The sequence below is a fragment of the Lampris incognitus genome, chromosome 21 (genome assembly GCF_029633865.1).
Source record: "Lampris incognitus isolate fLamInc1 chromosome 21, fLamInc1.hap2, whole genome shotgun sequence".
NCBI lineage: Eukaryota > Metazoa > Chordata > Actinopteri > Lampriformes > Lampridae > Lampris > Lampris incognitus.
In genome coordinates this window covers 7910244-7929599 of record NC_079231.1, presented here as the reverse complement: position 1 = coordinate 7929599, position 19356 = coordinate 7910244, and the positions used below count along the sequence as shown (strand labels likewise).

At 44.3% G+C, this 19356-nt stretch overlaps 1 protein-coding gene across 1 annotated transcript in view; it reads left to right on the top strand.

Moving 5' to 3' along the window:
- The window catches only part of si:ch211-246m6.5 (von Willebrand factor D and EGF domain-containing protein), a 61383-nt gene that overhangs the window by 10407 nt on the left and 31620 nt on the right, over positions 1 to 19356 (top strand). The window contains exons 3-12 of the mRNA XM_056301579.1: positions 1659 to 1887; positions 2949 to 3014; positions 4059 to 4291; positions 7869 to 7958; positions 8118 to 8259; positions 9743 to 9960; positions 11483 to 11556; positions 13808 to 14090; positions 16149 to 16351; positions 17991 to 18904. Coding sequence (XP_056157554.1) covers positions 1659 to 1887; positions 2949 to 3014; positions 4059 to 4291; positions 7869 to 7958; positions 8118 to 8259; positions 9743 to 9960; positions 11483 to 11556; positions 13808 to 14090; positions 16149 to 16351; positions 17991 to 18904 — 2452 coding nt within the window. The remainder of the gene's footprint in view (positions 1 to 1658; positions 1888 to 2948; positions 3015 to 4058; positions 4292 to 7868; positions 7959 to 8117; positions 8260 to 9742; positions 9961 to 11482; positions 11557 to 13807; positions 14091 to 16148; positions 16352 to 17990; positions 18905 to 19356) is intronic.

Below are 19356 nucleotides of genomic sequence, written 5' to 3'. Positions count from 1 at the left end.
TGAACTGGCAGTACTAAATTGTCCAGGGTGTCTCCCTGCTGCCGCCCAATGACTCCTGGAATAGGCTCCAGCATCCCTGAGAGCAGGATAAGCGGTTAAGACAATGGATGGATGAATGGATGGATATTAGGGCTTCCTTCACCCCTCTTTCAAACCATCTATCTTCCCTGTCCAAAATTTGTACATTGCTGTCCTCGAAGGAGTGTGTCTTCTCCTTTAGGTGTAGATAAACTGCTGAGTCTTGTCCTGAGGAGTTTGGCCTTCTGTGTTGGGCCATCCGTTTGTGTAGTGGTTGTTTGATTTCTCCTATGTATAGATAAAATGCAATCCTCATTGCATTGCACAGCATACACCAGATTGCTTTTATGGGTGTGTAGTACACGGTCTTTGGGATGAACCAGTCTTTGTCGGAGTATACCAGCCCTGAGTCCCCTGGGTTCCCCTGGGTTCATCTCTACCCAGGAGACTCAAGAAGCTTAGCCTCCAAGAACAACAGTCGGTCACTAACGGCTCCAACGACTCACGACCACTGAATGGAGCACTAACGAAGTCGAAACTAACACCTCCAACGACCGTCACTGCTTAACATTGGATCACAAAGAGCCATGGACATCAATAGCTCTGATAACGACTCCAAAGACAATAAATATCTGTGTTTCATCACCAGCCAGTCAGACTAGCTTGGTCTAGTCAGAAAGGCACTAACTGAGGAAGCCTCTTGGATGAGAGGCGAAATGTCTTCACGGATATATACCAAGTCCAGTTGCACTTGATTCAATTCCTTTGGATAACCATGACCTGGATGAATGAGAACATTCACAGACATCCAACACCACCTATTTATATTCATGTTTTCTTGAACTGCAAAAATATGCAATTCAACAGGATATTTGATCACAGATATATATATTCCTTTTTTGTTTATTTACTTGTTTTATTCATTAATTGAAGGAAAAGTGATCTGGAATTTAATAAAAAATTAACCTAGCAGGTTTGTGACAGGTGACAAATTTCTTGAGAAGTTTAAAAAAATGAGGCACCATAACCTCAAATTATCTTGTTCCACTTGCAATTTTTCCTTTAAAGATTTACGACTGAATTCAAGGTTAAAGACACTTGAAGATGGACATTTTTTTTTTGGCCCGTTCACCCCCATCAAACAGTTGTAATGGTTGTAATTCTGTAATAGCAGTGAATTATCGACCAAAACGCTCCAGTTAGCTGAGTTTCAGACTCTCCCATTGTCAAATTGCCTCATTTCGAGATCTTATTTCTGTTTACAATGAGCACATTTAAACTTGTATTGCTGGACGCAGCTTATCAGATTTTCCTCCCTCATTAAAAGCAGATCTGATCTCTGAATGGCAGTCTTGACAAGGGGAAATCTTGCATAGACCACATTTTGTTGTCCAGATAGTTATAAAAAAAGATTGTATGTGTACATCAAAGTGTTAAACATCCTTTTTCTTCTTCCTGTGTAATGGCTACCAAAGTGGAGTTGATTGCAGTATAGCAGCACGGTGGTGTAATAGCCACCCTGGACCCAGACTCCTTGCTGAGGGTTAATGACTGTTTCAGGTGTACGGATGATCATAGACTCCCACGCTGAACGCTAATGACTGTTTCTGTTTCTCTTTTTGTCAATGATTCCCTGCCAGATGAACCGATGTGGGACCCAGGCACCGGTCTGGCTGTCACTGAGGGACGGCCCCCTGCCTCAGCCCGGCGAGGTCCGGCAGCTATCTGCCTGCGCCACCTGGCAGTTCTTCCACGGCAGCAACAAGGACTGCTGCCTCTTCCGCATCCCCATCACAGTGCGCAACTGCGGGGACTTCCTTGTCTATTACCTGCAGCCCACCCAGGGGTGTATGGGCTACTGTGCAAAAGGTGAGCGCAAACTGGCTGACTGTGCATGCATGGGTGCCCTGATGGAATCTGAATCACCCTGAAGAAGTTTTGTTTGTATCAGAATTAAGCATTTAACATGCTTTAAATGAACTAGTTCATGTGACTCATTGCAGTTATACCTTTTCTGAACAGCTAAAGTTGAAGGTGGGGTGAGAATGTGTTCGTCATAGCGAGGGTTGGGAAAACTGGAAGTCCAGTAGTTAGCACTGTTGCCTCACAGAAAGAAGGTCCTGGGTTCGAACCCCAGGCTGTCCCAGGTCCTTTCTGTGTGGAGTTTGCATGTTCTCCCTGCGTCTGCGTGGGTTTAGTCCAGGCACTCCGGTTTCCTCCCACCATCAAAAAGACATGCATGTTAGGGTTAATACTCCTGTCTGTGCCCCTGAGCAAGGCAATGGAAAGAAAAACTGGAGTCGGTACCCAGGCACTGCTGCTGCCCACTGCTCCTAGCTACACAGCTAGGATGGGTTAAATTCAGAGAATGAATTTCATTATATGTATGTACAATGACAAATAAATTGTATTCTGTACTATTTTATTCTTTATAATTGCGACCGGAAGAGTTAAACAAATGTGGATAAAGGTGAACAATTACAGAGGGTTTTTCCTCAAAGCTCCTGGTGTGGAGAGGTGAGCGGCTGACACTTCAGTTGAAGTAGTTGTGGGCAAAAATTAACACATTGAATTTGCAGATCATTTGAAGCCCCACTCATATTCACATCGAAGCACACCTGGTCAGTTGCCACATGAAGCGGACGTAGACTTCCTAATCTCAGTTTCGGAAAGTTACAAAAGAACATTTTAGACCAAGACTACTCTAATCCAAACATTGGAAAGGAGCTTTTTGACATTGACACACTGATAATTTTTAAACATTTGACTTAAGTTAGAACAACCATTTAAAGTAAAACATAGTCAAGACTTGATATAAGATGAATAAAACTGCAGCAAAGTGTTTTTATCGCAAATGATTGAGACTAATGTCACGATTATCACAATATCTTCATTTTAACCACAATCACGTAGCCCATTTCTCTTTATAGTCGTACCAGAATTTGGACCCAGATGGTGTCCGCCAGGTGAAGAGGAGGTCAATGGACGTTGCAAAGGTGACAGCTCAAAGAAACATAAATGTCCTAAAATCAGATTCAAAAATACTGTAAATTCACAATTCTGCAAATGGACAAGGCAGCAAGAGTTACTTGTGGCTAACAGTGCTGTAACTCAATATAAGCTTGATGGGTACGTTATCATTATGAATATAATATTATTATGGGTATATTATGAGTATTATATTATGGGTCTATTATTATGCGGCACGGTGGCGCAGTGGTTAGTGCGGTCACCTCACAGCAAGAAGGTCCGGGGTTCGAGCCCCACGGTAGTCCAACCTTGGGGGTCATCCCGGGTCGTCCTCTGTGTGGAGTTTGCATGTTCTCTCTGTGTCTGCGTGGGTTTGCTCCGGCTGCTCTGGTTTCCTGCCACAGTCCAAAGATATGTAGGTCAGGTGAATCGGCCATACTAAATTGTCCCTAGGTGTGAATGTATCAGCGCTGTGATGGACTGGCAGCCTGTCCAGGGTGTCTCCATACCTGCCACTCAATGACTGCTGGGATAGGCTCCAGCATCCCGTGACCCCGATTGGGATAAATGGCTTGGATAATGGATGGATGGATGGATGGATGGGTATGTTATTCTGTGTTATATTAATCTCATATTTCTTTATCAGATCAATGAAGTTCATCAAATTTTTACAATTGGTCAGCCAATCAATCAGTCAATCACAATTTATCTATAAAGGAAAACGAGTCCTTTCCTTTGTTTCAATCCGTTCAACTCAGCAACCCCTGCCATTACTTACCAGTCAGATGATGACATTTTACTCATCACGTGATGCTATTTACCAGTTTATAATGACATTTACTAGTCATATTTTGCTATTTACCAGTTATATTCTGATAATAACCAGGCATATTATGGCATTTACTAGTAAGATGATGTTATTTGTAAGTCAAATTATGCGATTTACTTGTCATTCTATGCTGCAGCAAAGCGATAATATTACAGATAGGCTCTTCTAAAACAGACAACCATTTTACCAGTGAATAATATTTGGAGTTTTTGGTCACAAATCATCTACTATTTTTGTTCAGCAATCCTCCCGGCCTTAACCTCCAGGCCAGTGATCACCCCTGAGCTGATCGGCCCAAGCGTCCACCTGCGATGCACCTTCGTCAGGGTGACCTCCATCCAGACAGTGGGCTACCGGGTGGTGTGGGCCCGGCACATCGGCCATAGCATGAAGGCAGAGATCCGGCAGGAGTCCACGCTGAAGCCCTTCTCCCTGGCGGAGATGGATGGTGTTCACTTCAGGCTGGGCGAAACGGTAATGCCTCACAGACTTCTTGCATCTGCCTGGGAACACATGTTGAGCGTTTGACCGCTGAGCAGCGGGGCTTAAAGCAATTGATCACTGCTGACCTCTCTGGCAGGGTCGGCCTGTACAAAGGAAACTGGCGGAGAGAGGGGAGACAGTGTTATATCCTGTAAAGAAATAGGAGAGCTGGACGGGAATGTTAAATCAGTCCCAGGTTAGACCAGCCCCTCTCCTCCTCCACGTGCTTTTCATTTGAGCTTCCTAAATGAATCCAGGGACGAAATGGTTTAATTCTCTATATACACAGAAAAACCGTAGGCCAAGGGAAAAACATTGCAGAAAACACATTGGCATGCATATGTGCAATGTGGGTAGGTGGCCTTGCTTAGGGCCATTTCAACAGCATGGATCACTGTTAGTATCAGGAATTCAACTGGCAACTTTTAAAGGTCCACACAAGGTCATCACACTTGATTATCTCTGCATAACGGGTTAGACTAGATAGATAGATAGATAGACAGATAGATGAAGAGATAGATAGATAGATGAATAGATAGACAGACAGATAGATAGATAGATGATATAGATAGATAGATAGATAGATAGATGATAGATGACTAGACAGATAGACAGATAGATAGGGGAATAGATAGATACGGATAGATAGATCGATCGATAGTCCTTGCTTTACAGTAATACATACTCACACTAGTTAGCAGTAAATCACACAAGAATCCATACTCTTCTTATGTTGGCCATTGCAATTGGGTGTTCTTTGCTAAGGGACACTTCCGTAGTCATAAAAGGAGGCCAGATGGAGGTTTACTCACTTATTCATCCCACCAAGAAACTTCCTGTTGTCCCTGGGATTAGAATCGGCAGCCTTTGGATCACAAGCCCAGTTGATTGTGTTTTTGACACAGAACTCGAAGACGGATGCTTCATTGGCTGTTGCTTTATTTCCTCCCTCATCTCATCTCGTCTCATCTCATCTCATCTCATCATCAGCCGCTTCTCTGGGGTCGGGTCGCGGTGGCAGCAAGCTAAGTAGGGCACTCCAGACGTCCCTCCCCCCAGCAACGCCCTCCAGCTCCTCCTGGGGGATCCCTAGGTATTCTTCAGGCCAGATTGGACATGTAGTCCCTCCAGTGAGTTCTGTTTCTACCTCGGGGTCTTCTCCTAGTTGGTCCTCCTGGGCCAGTTTGCGATGCCGGAAGTTGGCAAGCCCTGGTCCCTGCCTTTGCTTGCCGTCCGGCCTGCATCGCACGCTACCCCAGTGCTCATCCCCGCGGGTGGTGGGTCCACAGGGTGGTGGCTCTACGTTGTTTTTTCAGGCTGGGCCCAACCAGGCCCAGCCCGAAAAAACAACCCCCACCAGACGCTTGCCGGCGAGCTCCCTTCCCAGGTCTGGCTCCAGAAGGGGGCAATTTATTTCCTGTACTTCCATTTTGTGAATTCTAAAACTGCAAATGAGAAAAGCAGAATGGGTATACATTAGGATGTTTCAAAATAATTTTGAAGTTTTGGTCAAGGTGGAAAAGTTGCCGTGTCCTTCAAGGGTATCACGTGGAGTGATGAAAATGCTTCTGTTTTTTTTAATCTCTCCATTGGCAAGTCAGTTTAACTATGTTTTGATTATTTTTGATGAGTCGGTCCTGTGCACAGTGACATTATTTACACAACCAACTGATGGAAATGCACTGAATTCCCAATGTAATGTTTTTAAACTCACCAAACTTGAGAATTCATTGTTTCCATACTTTCAGCAGTCTGTTCCACAGTTTAATATCTAAAGGACTTGAGCTCAGTCTGTCGACAGTTTTAATTTCCTGGGACTCTGATTTGTTGCTGAGTAGCGTTAACTCTTTCTTTCACGGTGGAGCTGTGTTAAGGCGAGCTGATGTCATTCTGATAACTTCCCACATGCAGCTGTAACCCATTGTTCTGCTCCCTGCTATATATGGACACGTGTGTCTGTCAGAGTCATAACAGCGGTGTCTGGAACACACTACGGCGGGCTGGGCTCGCTCGTGGGGCCCGTGCTTCACACATGTTACAGCTGGGCTGGGTCGAAGGTCCCCCCCCCCCCCCCGAGAGTGAGTTAAATGGTTATGCTTGGAGCTCTGAGGGTCAGTCGCACCTTTCCCTACGTGCTCCATAGTGAAATGTTTTGAAGAACCACACTCAAGCTGTCAGCTCCACGTCATAAAACATTTTCAAGACTAACAGTTGCGTGGCATCCTTTTTTTTTCCTCTAAAGGATGCCTTCACTCGAGAAAACCTGAAAAAAATCAAATATCTTTTTTAATATTTTATAGAGTTTAATAAAAGTATTTTTTGGAAGTAAATGAAAATGAAGCTATGATAAATAGTTTGTTTAATGTGATGATGTGACAATCATCAATTATTCTTTGATTTTGCAGCAGTGTCAAGTACACAAATGCAAAGGCGTGCATATATATATATATATATATAAACTTAGCACAAAAAGTAAGGAAATTTGTGTTTGGCAGATTATTTCTTCGTTGTAACAACGCTTCTTGGCAATAAATCTTATATCAGGCACCTGATTGTCAGCACCTGGGGTACCAGAAGCTCAAAACAAGAGTCAATAGCAACAGCAAAATAAGCTGTTTGGCACCGGCAGAGAAGATTTGGCAAATTTTTCATGGGCGCAACCCAAATACTCAGCTCTGCTGCTCATCCCACAAATGCATGTTCCTTACAAATGTGGCCCCATTTAAAAGGGAAATAAACAGGCTTTCCAACGGTATAAGAATTATTGCCAAGAAGCATTGTTACAACAAAGAAATAATCTACCAAATATAAATTTCCTTACTTTTTGTGCTAAGTATATATATATGTGTTATTTAAAGGCACATTTCATGACACTCAAGGTCACTTTACATCAAATACAATAAGACAAAGCAGTAAAAACAGTGCAATTAACAATGAAACACACAATAAGCAATAGAGCATACATCAGCGGGAGTTAAAAAAAAGATGAATTTGATGCTGTTAAAGTGAGTATGCTAGTTTACAAAGGTGGGTTTTAAGAGCGGTTCTGAATTCTGTAATGAAATCCAGTAAGCAATTGTGATGGGAAATGGAGTTCCAGAGCCGGCGTGCAGCATAGGAGAAAGCCCTGGCACCCATTGTGCTGAGGTTGATGGCTGGTAGCGCCAATAGATCTGCTGGCGAAAACTGCAGGGAGCGAGATGGAGTGTAAGTCTGAAGGAGGTCTGTGAGATAAGCAGGGGATAGATTATGAAGAACTTGGAACGTTAATCAATTTTAAAATTAATCCAACACAGGAAGCCAGTGTAATTGAATCAGCAGGGGAAAGACATGATCATCGGACTCTGAACGTGTAATAATCCGTGCTGCAGAATTCTGGATGAGTTGAAGTTGGTGAATAAGGTTGTTGGGGATGCCTGCCAGCATTACATTGCAGTAGTCAATGCATGATGTGACCAAAGCATTGACTAAGACTTCCGTGAGTGTTGTGTGGAACAAGGCAATCCGGGAGAAAGAAAGGGTACTATTGAGAAAATTTATCATATTTATTTATGTTTCTCCTCCTCAGTTCTCCTGCAGTGTGTCCACCTTCAGAGCCAACTACAGCCACAGCACATCGTCACCTAAAGAGAGCGAGAGTTTCTTCGCTGGCCTGAAGGTAAAAACACATTCAAACCATTTAAAAATTTTTCTCTGAAATGGAATTGACCCCTTATGTTGTTTGTATTTGTTCATTCTCTCATTCTGTCGTACCATGTCTTTTACTTCTGTATCTCTGACTCTTTCATGTTCTCTGTTTCTTTCTCTCTCTGTCTAGTTTTCCCCAGAGTCTCTCCAGATTGCTGAGGACAGTAAGGAGCATGAGGTGACCATCCACAGCACGGTGCCCCTCCCCTGTGCAGGACCACGACACGTCCACCAGTGTGGCGTCTCCCTGACCCTGAGCATCCATGACCCAGGTCAGAAAAACACTCTTTAAAAACAAGGAAATGCTTCTTCACAAGCCTCCGTCTCACATTAAATAACACAGAAGACAACACAAGGACAACCAAGAATAGCAGCACAATGCAGTAGTAACACAGTATTAAAAAAAAAAAGCCTGTGCATGTGGTTAAAGATGTGCAGTATTGTCGTTGACACATGAAGTTTAACAGAGCTCATGTGTGCACATGACCTTTTCATTGACCTACAGCTGCAAAACTCAAGCATTTTATAAGTGTTTTTTGAAATACCGAGTTATAACATTCAGACCACACTGTCCACTCTCCAACCCAAAGTACAATAACGGTAAGCAATATTCTTACTTTTGTCTCAATGGAGGAGAAATAATACAAGGGGTCTCATTCCAGGATATGATGGATGTAATTGAATACATGGGCAGCGTGGTGGCGCAGTGGTTTGTGCTGTCGCCTCACAGCAAGAAGGTCCTGGGTTCGAACCCTGGGGTTGTCCAACCTTGGGGTCATCCCAGTTCATCCTCTGTGTGGAGTTTGCATGTTCTCCCCATGTCTGCGGTGGGTTTTCTCCGGGTGCTCCGGTTTCCCCTGCCATCAAAAAAAGACATGCATGTTAGAGTTAATACTCCTGTCTGTGCCCCTGACCGAGGCATTGCAAGACGAACTGGAGTTGGTCCCCGGGTGCTGCACGGTGGCTGCCCACTGTTCCTAGCTACACAGCCAGGATGGGTTGAATACAGAGAAGAATGTCATTTCGGAGATCAATAGAGTATATCAAAATAAAAAATAAAAAATAAAAAAAAATTATAGGATGGAAATGTTAGAGCTTAGCTGGGATATTCTGTACCTTGCTATCCATCATTGTTTGTGATGCTTTGTTCATATTCAGGGGAAACAGGATCTATTTTCCTCTCAGTTCTCTCAGTGTTGATACGACCTTGACAACCTTATTCGTTGCTGCCCGTCACATTTCCCACACATTATGATTCGCTTATTAAGTGAATGCTGCTGCCTGCCTGACATGGTTTAGTAGATTTATGATAGCATGGCCCAATGTGTTCTGTGGCAACCATTTACCAGCATGTCAGTTTTTTTTTGTTTTTTGCATTTAAATTGGATGTTTTGTGCGAGTGCTCATCCTGGAGTGCAACACAAGGTGTTCTTACATAATATCCTATGTCGCTATATGCTTTAGCACATCATTTTGGATAACAGGTGTGTTTGTTTGGTCATTCATTCTTTCATTCATGCTTTTGTATGGTGTACAGTAAACATAGTTTGCAGGCAGGGTTTGCACCTAAAAATCCAGTATTAACCATTTAAACAAAGCGATGCCTCCTAAATTATCTGTGATTTCATGTCTCGATAAGCAGCAGTGAGAGGAAAATCTCATCAAACTTCATACAGTGAGACACGTGGCTACATACCAGCAGCCTGCTGTCTGCCGCCGATAACAACATCCTCCTTGTTCTATCGACACCCACAGACAGTCTGGGCCAGGAGGCGCCCAACGTGGCCCTGACGACCTGCCAGGTGGAGATCCAGCCAACCCCCTGTGAGGACAGGAGCTGCGGCCGGGCGGCCTTCATCCTCAAGGCTGTCACGGACTTCACTCGCGACGGGAACCGGCCCAGCCTGATCAGCGCCCTGCCCACTTCCAGTGCCCCTCGCCTCTGGAGGAGCTATGCCCCCGCTCCCCTGAAGGTGAGCCAGCTCCAGGGATGTTGGCTGGTGTGCATGTGCACTTATGGTTGAATGGAAAGATTTAGTGAAGAAAGAAAAAAAAACTGGCCCTTTGACAACAGACAGGCTCTCATGTCTCAAGGCCAAGAAGGTTTCACAAGCAAAGGATGGGCAGACAGTGACTGTATTTTAAAAGGATAGTTGATCTGAATGTTGTAAAAGAAAGTTCAGGAGATACCTATTATTCCTGAAAGTCATTCACTCTCTTGCCTACCAAACTGATATTCTTAGATCTATTGTTTTTTTGGAAATTTTTCCCCCTTCTCCTACCCAATTGTACCCCGGCCAATTACCCCACTCTTTCGAGCCATCCCAGTTGCTGCTCCACCCCCTCTGCCGATCCGGAGAGGGCTGCAGACTACCACATGCCTCCTCCGAGACATGTGGAGTCACCAGCCGCTTCTTTTCACCTGACAGTGAGGAGTTTCACCAGGGGGACATAGCGCATGGGAGGATCATGCTGTTCCCCCCAGTTCCCCCTCCCCCCTGAACAGGCACCCCGAGTGACCAGAGGAGGCACTAGTGTAGTGACCAGGACACATACCAACATCTTGCTTCCCACTGCAGACACGGCCAGTTGTGTCTGTGGGGACGCCCAACCAAGCCGGAGGTAACACGGTGATTCGAACCGGCGAACCCTGTGTTGGTAGGCAACAGAATAGACCGCTACGCCACCCAGACACCTGAAACCTTAGTTTTTAGATGCTACTGAAGCGCTAGCTCCACCGAGCCCAAAGCTAATGGTCCTGTCTGCCGCCACCTCCACACCAAGTCATAAACAGCACCGATTAGCAAAGCTCTGTATTTACATCAAGTGATCCAGGGTCAAACCACGGTCAGCCGCATGAGGCTGGTGATGAAGACGTTACTGTGCAATGGAAGAGCTTAGATGTTTTATTAACAACAGAGACGGAAGTTACAATTTAACTGCCTTGTAAAACATCGTACAATTTTTTTTTTTTCATTGGAAAATGGGAGACTTGTAAATCTCAGCCCAGGCAGAAATCTGATTTCACCTCTAAAATCCACCTCTTCATGTACAATCCATCTCTTCAGTTATCGAGAACAGATGGAGGTGAAAGGATGAGGACAGGTTAATGAAGCTTTTTTTTTGTATCTCCCCCCCCCCCATGGTACTTGGCCAATTACCCATGAAGCATTTTTTGTTTAACTCTGATTCAAACAACAGTTGTTTGCAAAAGGGGCACAAAAAAAACCATTTAAAAACATGCACTAATATTTTGCAGATGTTTCATCCACGGCAGTAAACTATTATTTTCCTCGGATTGTATTTTAATTGGTAAGTGTCTTCGAACCCATAATTAGCTCCCCTAAGGAACTACATAAGTCTCTCAGACTACGTGTCTCTCCCATCCTATCATTGGGGAGGCGTCCATCTGGGTGTAGTAAAAACATCAAAGGTGGGCGGGGGTCAAAGATTAGAACCCGTGCTGACCTTTGTTCCTTTAACCTTTGCCTTCAGGTCACAGTTCAGGACGTTCCTACTTCCATGTGCCACTCCCTGACTGACCCGCATGTCATCACCCTGGACGGCAGGTAAATCAGCTCGTGTCTGGTCGGTGGGCTGTCACGGGATCTGTCATCACATGTTTGGGAGGTTTTGTGTTTGAAATACTACAAATCAGTTTTGGGTAAAACATTGACACCTTAAAGCCTCTGCCATAAATGATCCCATCTTCTGAGATGTAGGTAGTTAATAAGGATAGGTCACAGGAACACTTATTACCAGATCTCATATGTCTGATTCTATCTGTTACTGTCTGACTGGCTATCTATATTTCTGTAAGTGTCGGGTCCCCCTATTGAATATGTACTATGTACACTAACCCATTTTTTTAAGAACTTAGTTCCCTCAAAACAGCAACTCTGTCCCTAACAATACAAGTGTTTTTCAGCAGAGGCCACTGGATGATTCATAACTTTCATAGGAAGCCAAAATGTTCTTTACTCTCATTGCAGGACATCTTTGTCATGGTGGTATAATTTTTTTCGCTAATCCATTTGAAAGGCTATCTTTCTTGGAATCACCCCAAATATTTGTTTTGATCACCTGAGAAAACCAGATGGGTGGGGTTTGTGACATCTGCCCATTGAGGGCCACATTAAAGTTAATTTAGTTATATATATATTTAGCACAAAAAGTAAGGAAATGTGTGTTTGGTGGATTATTTCTTTGTTGCAACAATGCCTCTTGGCAATAAATCTTATACCGTTGGAAAGCCTGTTTATTTCCCTTTTAAATGGGGCCACATTTGTAAGGAACATGCATTTGTGGGATGAGCAGCAGAGCTGAGTATGTGGGTTACGCCCATGAAAAATTTGCCAAATCTTCTCTGCCAATGCCAAACAACTTATTTTGCTGTTGCTATTGACTCTTGTTTTGAGCTTCTGGTACCCCAGGTGCTGACAATCAGCTGCCTGATATGAGATTTATTGCCAAGAAGCATTGTTACAACAAAGACATAATCTACCAAACACAAATTTCCTTACTTTTTGTGCTAAGTTTATATATATATATTTTTTTTTTCTATTACGAATTTTCCCCCTTTTTCTCCCCAATTGTATCCGGCCAATTACTCCACTCTTCTGAGCTGTCCCAATCTCTGCTCCACCCCCTTTGCCGATCCGGGGAGGGCTGCAGACTACCACATGCCTCCTCCCATACATGTGGAGTTGCCAGTTCCTTCTTTTCACCTGACAGTGAGGAGTTTCACCATGGGGACGTAGTACGTGGGAGGATCACGCTATTCCCCCCAGTTCCCCCTCCCCCCCAAACAGGTGCCCCGACCGACCAGAGGAGGCGCTAGTGCAGCGACCAGGACACATAGCTACATCTGGCTTCCCGCCTACAGACACGGCCAATTGTGTCTGTAGGGACGCCCGACCATGCCGGAGGTAACACGGGGATTCGAACCGTCGATCCTTGTGTTGGTAGGCAGCAGAATAGACTGCCACGCCACCCGGATGCCCAATTATATATATATATTTTAACTGAAGTCTTCTCCAGCACTGTCTGACTTAACCTGATATTGAAACTACACCGAGGTTAAAACAAAATGTTACGAATGATTTACTTTTTATTCATCATATAAATTATGGTTACAGCCATTGTTGAGAGGCATAATTATATTTCTAGAAAAAAATATTCTGTTGCAGACATGAGTTTGTTTACGGATTTCACTTTCACAACTATGTTCCCAATAACCCTCTGAGGATTAATGATCCATCCATCCATCCATCCATCCATCCATCCATCCATCCATCCATCCATCCATCCATCCATCCATCCATTATCCAAACCGCTTATCCTGCTCTCAGGGTCGCAGGGATGCTGGAGCCTATCCCAGCAGTCATTGGGTGGCAGGCAGGGAGACACCCTGGGCAGGCCGTCAGGCCATCACAGAGAAAAAAAAAATAGAAAGAATTTGTAAAAGCACTTCACGTTTTTTTTGCCGATTTTGGTGAAAGTTGGTGAGGATTAATGAATTCTTCCAAAATCTGTCTGTCTGCCCATCTGTCTGCTTTTCTATCTGTCCTTCTGTCTGAATAGCTTCCCATCTGTCAGTCTTTTTAGATGTCATTCTGTCTGTCTGAATATCTTGTCTTTCTTTCTCTTTCTCAATATCTGTCTGTCTAGCTGTCTCTCCATCTGAATCAGTCCATCTGAATATTTCTGTCTGTTAGCACTGGTTTACTCATCTGTACTAATGTAATCCGTCTGCACAAGTAGGTTCACTGCACTGGCGGTACCTTGAATAAATTGGTTCTGAATTGTGGTTCTGAACAGGCGGTATGAGAACCACCAGACGGGAACGTTCGTCCTGTACCGGAGCCTGGCCAGAGAGTTCGAGGTGCACGCTCGCCAGTGGGACTGTGGCAGCCGGCACTACGCCGTGGCCTGCAGCTGCGGTGTGGCCGTGCGAGAGGGGAACGAGGTTGTGGTCTTCGACATGTGCAACGGGCAGCCCCAGGAGACCAGGCCCCAGCTTAGTGTGAAGACCCGGGCGGACGACAAAAGCGGCCGGGTCCGGGTCCGGGTCCTCGAGTCGCATCAGGGAAGGAAGGTTACTGTAAGTATTCAGCACGTTGGATGCTGACATTTACTGACTGGTTTTATTGTTGAAACTGAAAGGAGAGTTTGCGTGTGTGTGTGTTGGGGGGGAGGTAGTAGGCATGCTGTTGCGATTATGAATTGGGTACATACAGCAACATTACCGAGGGTTTCATTTAATTAGTGCCCGTGTCGCCTCCAGAAGGCTCAGGGGAACGTGCCAGACTCTCAGAAGCATGTCCATCCACCACTGCTGCCCTTAGCCCTGATTAGAGCCACAGTCAGATACGCTGCACTGTAATTACACCCGGTTTACACCTTGCTCACAACACGGCACCCAGTGACCTCTGACCTCACCCTGTCCGTCTCACAGCAGATTGAGGAGAAGAACAATCCTGCTAGATTGAAATGGCCTGCTGAGCAGCTTAGAAACCCAATTATATCATCAGCCATTGGGGCTAACAGGACAGCTGTCAGCACCGTTTAGTGGTTTTTGTTGAGCAACTCAAGCCAAAAACCTTTATGCTAGTACTTAAATGGCATTAAACATTGGATTGAAGTTGAGCTACATTGCAACACTGAGAAAAAAAAGACCATTTGCTTGGCATCTGGGTTATACAAAACTTGATACCATTCAGTGAGCAGAGTTTGTTTGTCTCCTATCCATAGATTTACCTGAGGTATCGCTAGCAAGCTTAATGAATGAGCGGACAAAAAACCAAAAAACAAGAAACAACAAACCAAAAAAAAAAAGAAAAAAAAAGGCTGTAACTTGCAAACCGTTATCTAACAACCACCTTATGTAATAGTTTTTCAGTTTTTTGTTTTTAATGAATGGCCCGTGTCCGCATGTTGCTAGCTGTATTCTGATTGGTTATTGCACAGAATCGGGTGTGTGAAGTTGAAGAGCTCTCAGCAGGTTGAAACCAAATTGCAGTCGTGGTGCAAGCGAGCTGCAGGAGGCGTCAGACGAGGCAATCAGCTGCAAGCAACGAAGAATTGCTTTATGTAACATGGCCTCAAGTGTTTCTTTGTATCTAGGAGTATTGAGATGGCAAGGGAATAAAACAGATCTAGGAAATGATTAATATTTTTACTGATCTCTAAATAAAAATATTTTGTTGTCAGTGGCCAGTCACTTTAAACTCAGTGGCTATTTTCCTGAGAGATGCAAACGAGGGAATAGAAGTATTTAGGAAATAAGTGACTAGGTATACATCTAAAACTGGAAGAGTACACTCAGTAGAGTGCAGATCCTCGCTGTGAGTCGCACATGCGCGAGCATAAACAGCTTTACGATATTAAGGAAAGTTCTCCTGTGATGAGATCAGTGGTGAATGACTTTGCTGATTTGTGAAATAACCGAGCGTCGTGCATGAGCACGGTTGACTCAGATCGGGCAGCGACAGAAAGCAGCGTTGGTCGAGCGAGCTAGAGAGTGGATGGAGAGAGGGAGCGGCGGCAGCGAGAACAAATATTTTTCAAATGATGTGAATCATCGCAACCATGAGAGGTTCTTGATCATACAGTCATAACTGTGCAAAAAACAAATTCAGGCTGATCGGCCCAATAGTATTCGAGATCAGCCGTGGACAGTGGGACAGCAAAACACACACACACACACACACACACACACACACACACACACACACACACACACACACACACACACAACTCAAAACTCATTGTATGAAAGATTAAGTTTCCAGAGTTCATGGGCTGATTATTCCAAACCCATAATTTTAACTTATTAAATGACTAATTGAGGGCATCCAGGTGGCATGGCGGTCTATTTTGTTGCCTACCAACACGAGGATCACCGGTTCAAATCCCCCTGTTGCCTCAGGCTTGGTCGGGCGTCCCTACAGACTCAATCAGCTGTGTCTGCGGGTGGGAAGCCGGCTGTATCGGAGGAGGCATGTGGTAGTCTGCAGCCCTCCCCAGATCAGCAGAGCGGGTGGAGCAGTGACCGGAGACGGCTTGAAAGAGTGGGGTAATTGGCCAAGTACAATTGGGGAGAAAAAGAACAATTGAATAACTAATTAATTAGCTGCTTGGTGTCACTCTCATCTTATAGTTCATCTTTCCTTCGGGGGCCTTGGTCAGGGCTGATGTCAGTGATTGGGGGATGAGCCTGGTGGTCAGGGCACCCAGCACCGACTATGGCAACACGCGAGGGCTCTGCGGCACCTTCGACCGTAACGGACACAATGACTTCCACGGTTCAGGCACCGTTACCTATGGAAGTGAGGACCTACAGCGCTTCATCAAGGACTGGAGGTCAGTCAGTTTGGTCCCAGAATTGTCCCATCGATGTCCCTCTCAAAGGACCACAATATTTGAGAGGAAACACTTCTGTTAAAGTTACAATCCCAAAGGTTTTCATGCAGACAAATGTACAAATGTCCTTTTTGGGTACTTTCTATTCTATCACTAGCATATTCAAGACAATAACGAATACCCATTTATCCAAATCTTGAAAGCTCTTGTAACTCAGAATCAGAATTGCTCATTGAATGATTGCTGTCAGGTAGGACTTTCTCAGGAGAAGTTGTTGTGTCTAACAAGCAGATATGACAGAACAACCTGGTTGAAGACCTTTACCACCAGTTAATTCAACGTCAATAGCTCAGGTTTCAACCATTTTTTGAAAAAAAATTTTGACGGTGGGAGGCGCGCTGACACACGATGTAGGCATCTGATTCATTTTGAGTGGTCAAACACCAGAATTAACATAGTAGATGTTAGTTAAAATGAAGAAGAGGAAAAAAAAACACAGTTCTTTATGAAAAAATAAATTGATCTGACTTAGACAGACAAGTTTAGGAGACTAGAAGTTAGACTATAGTGGACTAGTCCAGGTTCTAGTTTTAATCATTTAAATAAGTGCACATAAATATGTAGAATTTGGTGGCTTGGTGGAATAACATGAGCATTGCAAAATAAAAATACAGAGATAAATAAATAAATAAATAAATATATAAAAAACAAAAACAAAAACAAACCTGAGTACCTTAAAGAGATTTTAAGAGCATATCCCTACACACAAGAGTACCTAAATTGGTAAATGGGTATATGAATTAGGGAATTATGGTTAACTGGTATCTTCATTATCTTAAAAGATGTTCTAAAAGATGTATTAGACAAACTCGAAGCCCATCTTTTTTTCTCCTTACTGCATTTTCCATCTTAAGACATTCAGTTTTTTTCTGATCTTTCTTTGGACATCAACTGAATGCCTAAAACGTATATAGAGATGGACTCTATTCAAAGCTTCCTAGGCTGAGTCAGGGGTATCTTTCTCAGGGGTCTATGCTAGGAGGAAAAAACACACACATACACACACGCACACGCAGACTATTAAACTGCCTTCATTTGTGCAGATGTGATGGAGTGTCTTTATTTAAGCATCTTATTCTGTTGTTCTTGGGAACAGATTGATGCTCTGGAAGACTTACTGTTTGTTTAATGACTCAACCAGAAACACACAAAGTGATTTGACTCCCAAAAAGCAGCAGCTGTCTGGTCCAACCTAATGAGAATCGCAGCGACAGTTTCCAAGTATACCTTTAAATGCTACGAACAACAACAATGAATCTTGCTCCTGTAGAGGAGAGTTGTTTTTCATCAGCTTTTTATCTCCTTCTCAACAGAAAGTAAACGTTTTCTGTTGTTTGTGTTTCTTAGCTCAGTGTGGAAAAGCAGATAAACTTCAAATACAAAGTTGTTTTTGCCAGCCTAAATTACGTTCAATCTTCTAAATTAAGTTCAATGACCAAATAAGACCTTTCAGAAGATCTTTTTTCTCCATTTAGAAATTAAAGTATGCATAATCTGAATTTTTAGCCAAACTGAGTCAACACTGAATTTAACAAAGGTTTCTTTTGGGATATTTCCACTTTATTTCTGTATGTGTTAGGATAGCTCCCGGTGAGAGTTTATTTGACAAGATGCCACCGGAGACAAGGCAGGGAGTCCAGAGACCCTTCTGTCAATGCCGAAAAGAGTATGACATACCCCAGCATGCCGCAGGAGGGATGGGGAACTCATATAATCCCTCTGCTCACTCTGTCTGTGTGGCCCACGATGACGTAGACTACACATCCCTGTTCCCATCCTTGGACACCACACTGGAGTATGTCAAGAGTTCAGACAAAGTGGAATCCATCTTGGGTATGTCAGCTTTCAGCAGCCATCCTCTCGAGAGTCGGCACCTGCATTTGAACAAGGAGTACGGACAAAACGGACCCACAAAGGATGCTGATTTGGATGGAGATTTACGGAAAGACCTCCTCATCTCCATGAAGCGGCCCAGGAGACAAACCTCATTCGAATTCCAGCCCATCTTCACGGCGCAGAGCCTGAGCCAGGCCGATCTGGAGAGCTTTGCTTACTTTTTCCCGGAGGATCACCTGGCAGAGCCACGGCCGGAGGTACACCCCCGCTGGCCCACGCCCAGCGGCCTGACCTCGGCCAAAGCCCTGGAGGTGTGCCAGGGAGCACTTGCCAACTCCACCGTTGGCGCGGTGTGCCGGGGCCTGCTGGGCCGTCGTCTGGATGAGGCTGTGGATCTGTGCATCTTGGACCTGCAGCTAAAAGATGACCTGGCCTGGGATGAGGCACTGGTGCCCTTTCTGGAGAATGAATGTGAGAGGCGGTGGCTGGAGAACCGAATGCAGCAGGCCTTGGAGCTGTCCGGTTTGCCGGGAATGGACGGAGAGGTTGTGACCGCCCTGCGATGCCCCAACTTCTGCAACGGGAATGGGCAGTGCACCGAGTGGGGGTGTCAATGCCTCCCCAGCCACAGCTTCTACGACTGCAGCCTGGCTATCAGTGAGTGTTTAAAGATACATGTTCCACTCCTAAAGACCTGGTCCTTCTTCTTTGGTGTGAAGTGGGTGATGATCCCACAAGCTATCCTTCCACTCCAAATACTCAGGTATATTACCAGCCCATGCAAATAATTTCTACAAGCCAAAATGTAGCCCTTTAACTATAAAAAGAGCATAAGCATATTTCAGCTTTTGTTTTGTATAATATGACTAGTACATATCAACAGGGGTTGCTGAATGGTAATAACTGAAACAAAGGACTCACAGCATCCCACCCATTCCCCAGATTTCTGCATTCAAAAACACATAAGCTGGGTTAGCGGAGTGGTTTTGCTGTTTGAATTTGTCTTGCTTGCTTTGATTTGTTGCTGTTATTCAAGTCCCCAAGATTCATGTAGAGCGACACATAGGACTATGAAACAACAGTATTAGCTACTGTCGTGAAAATAATCC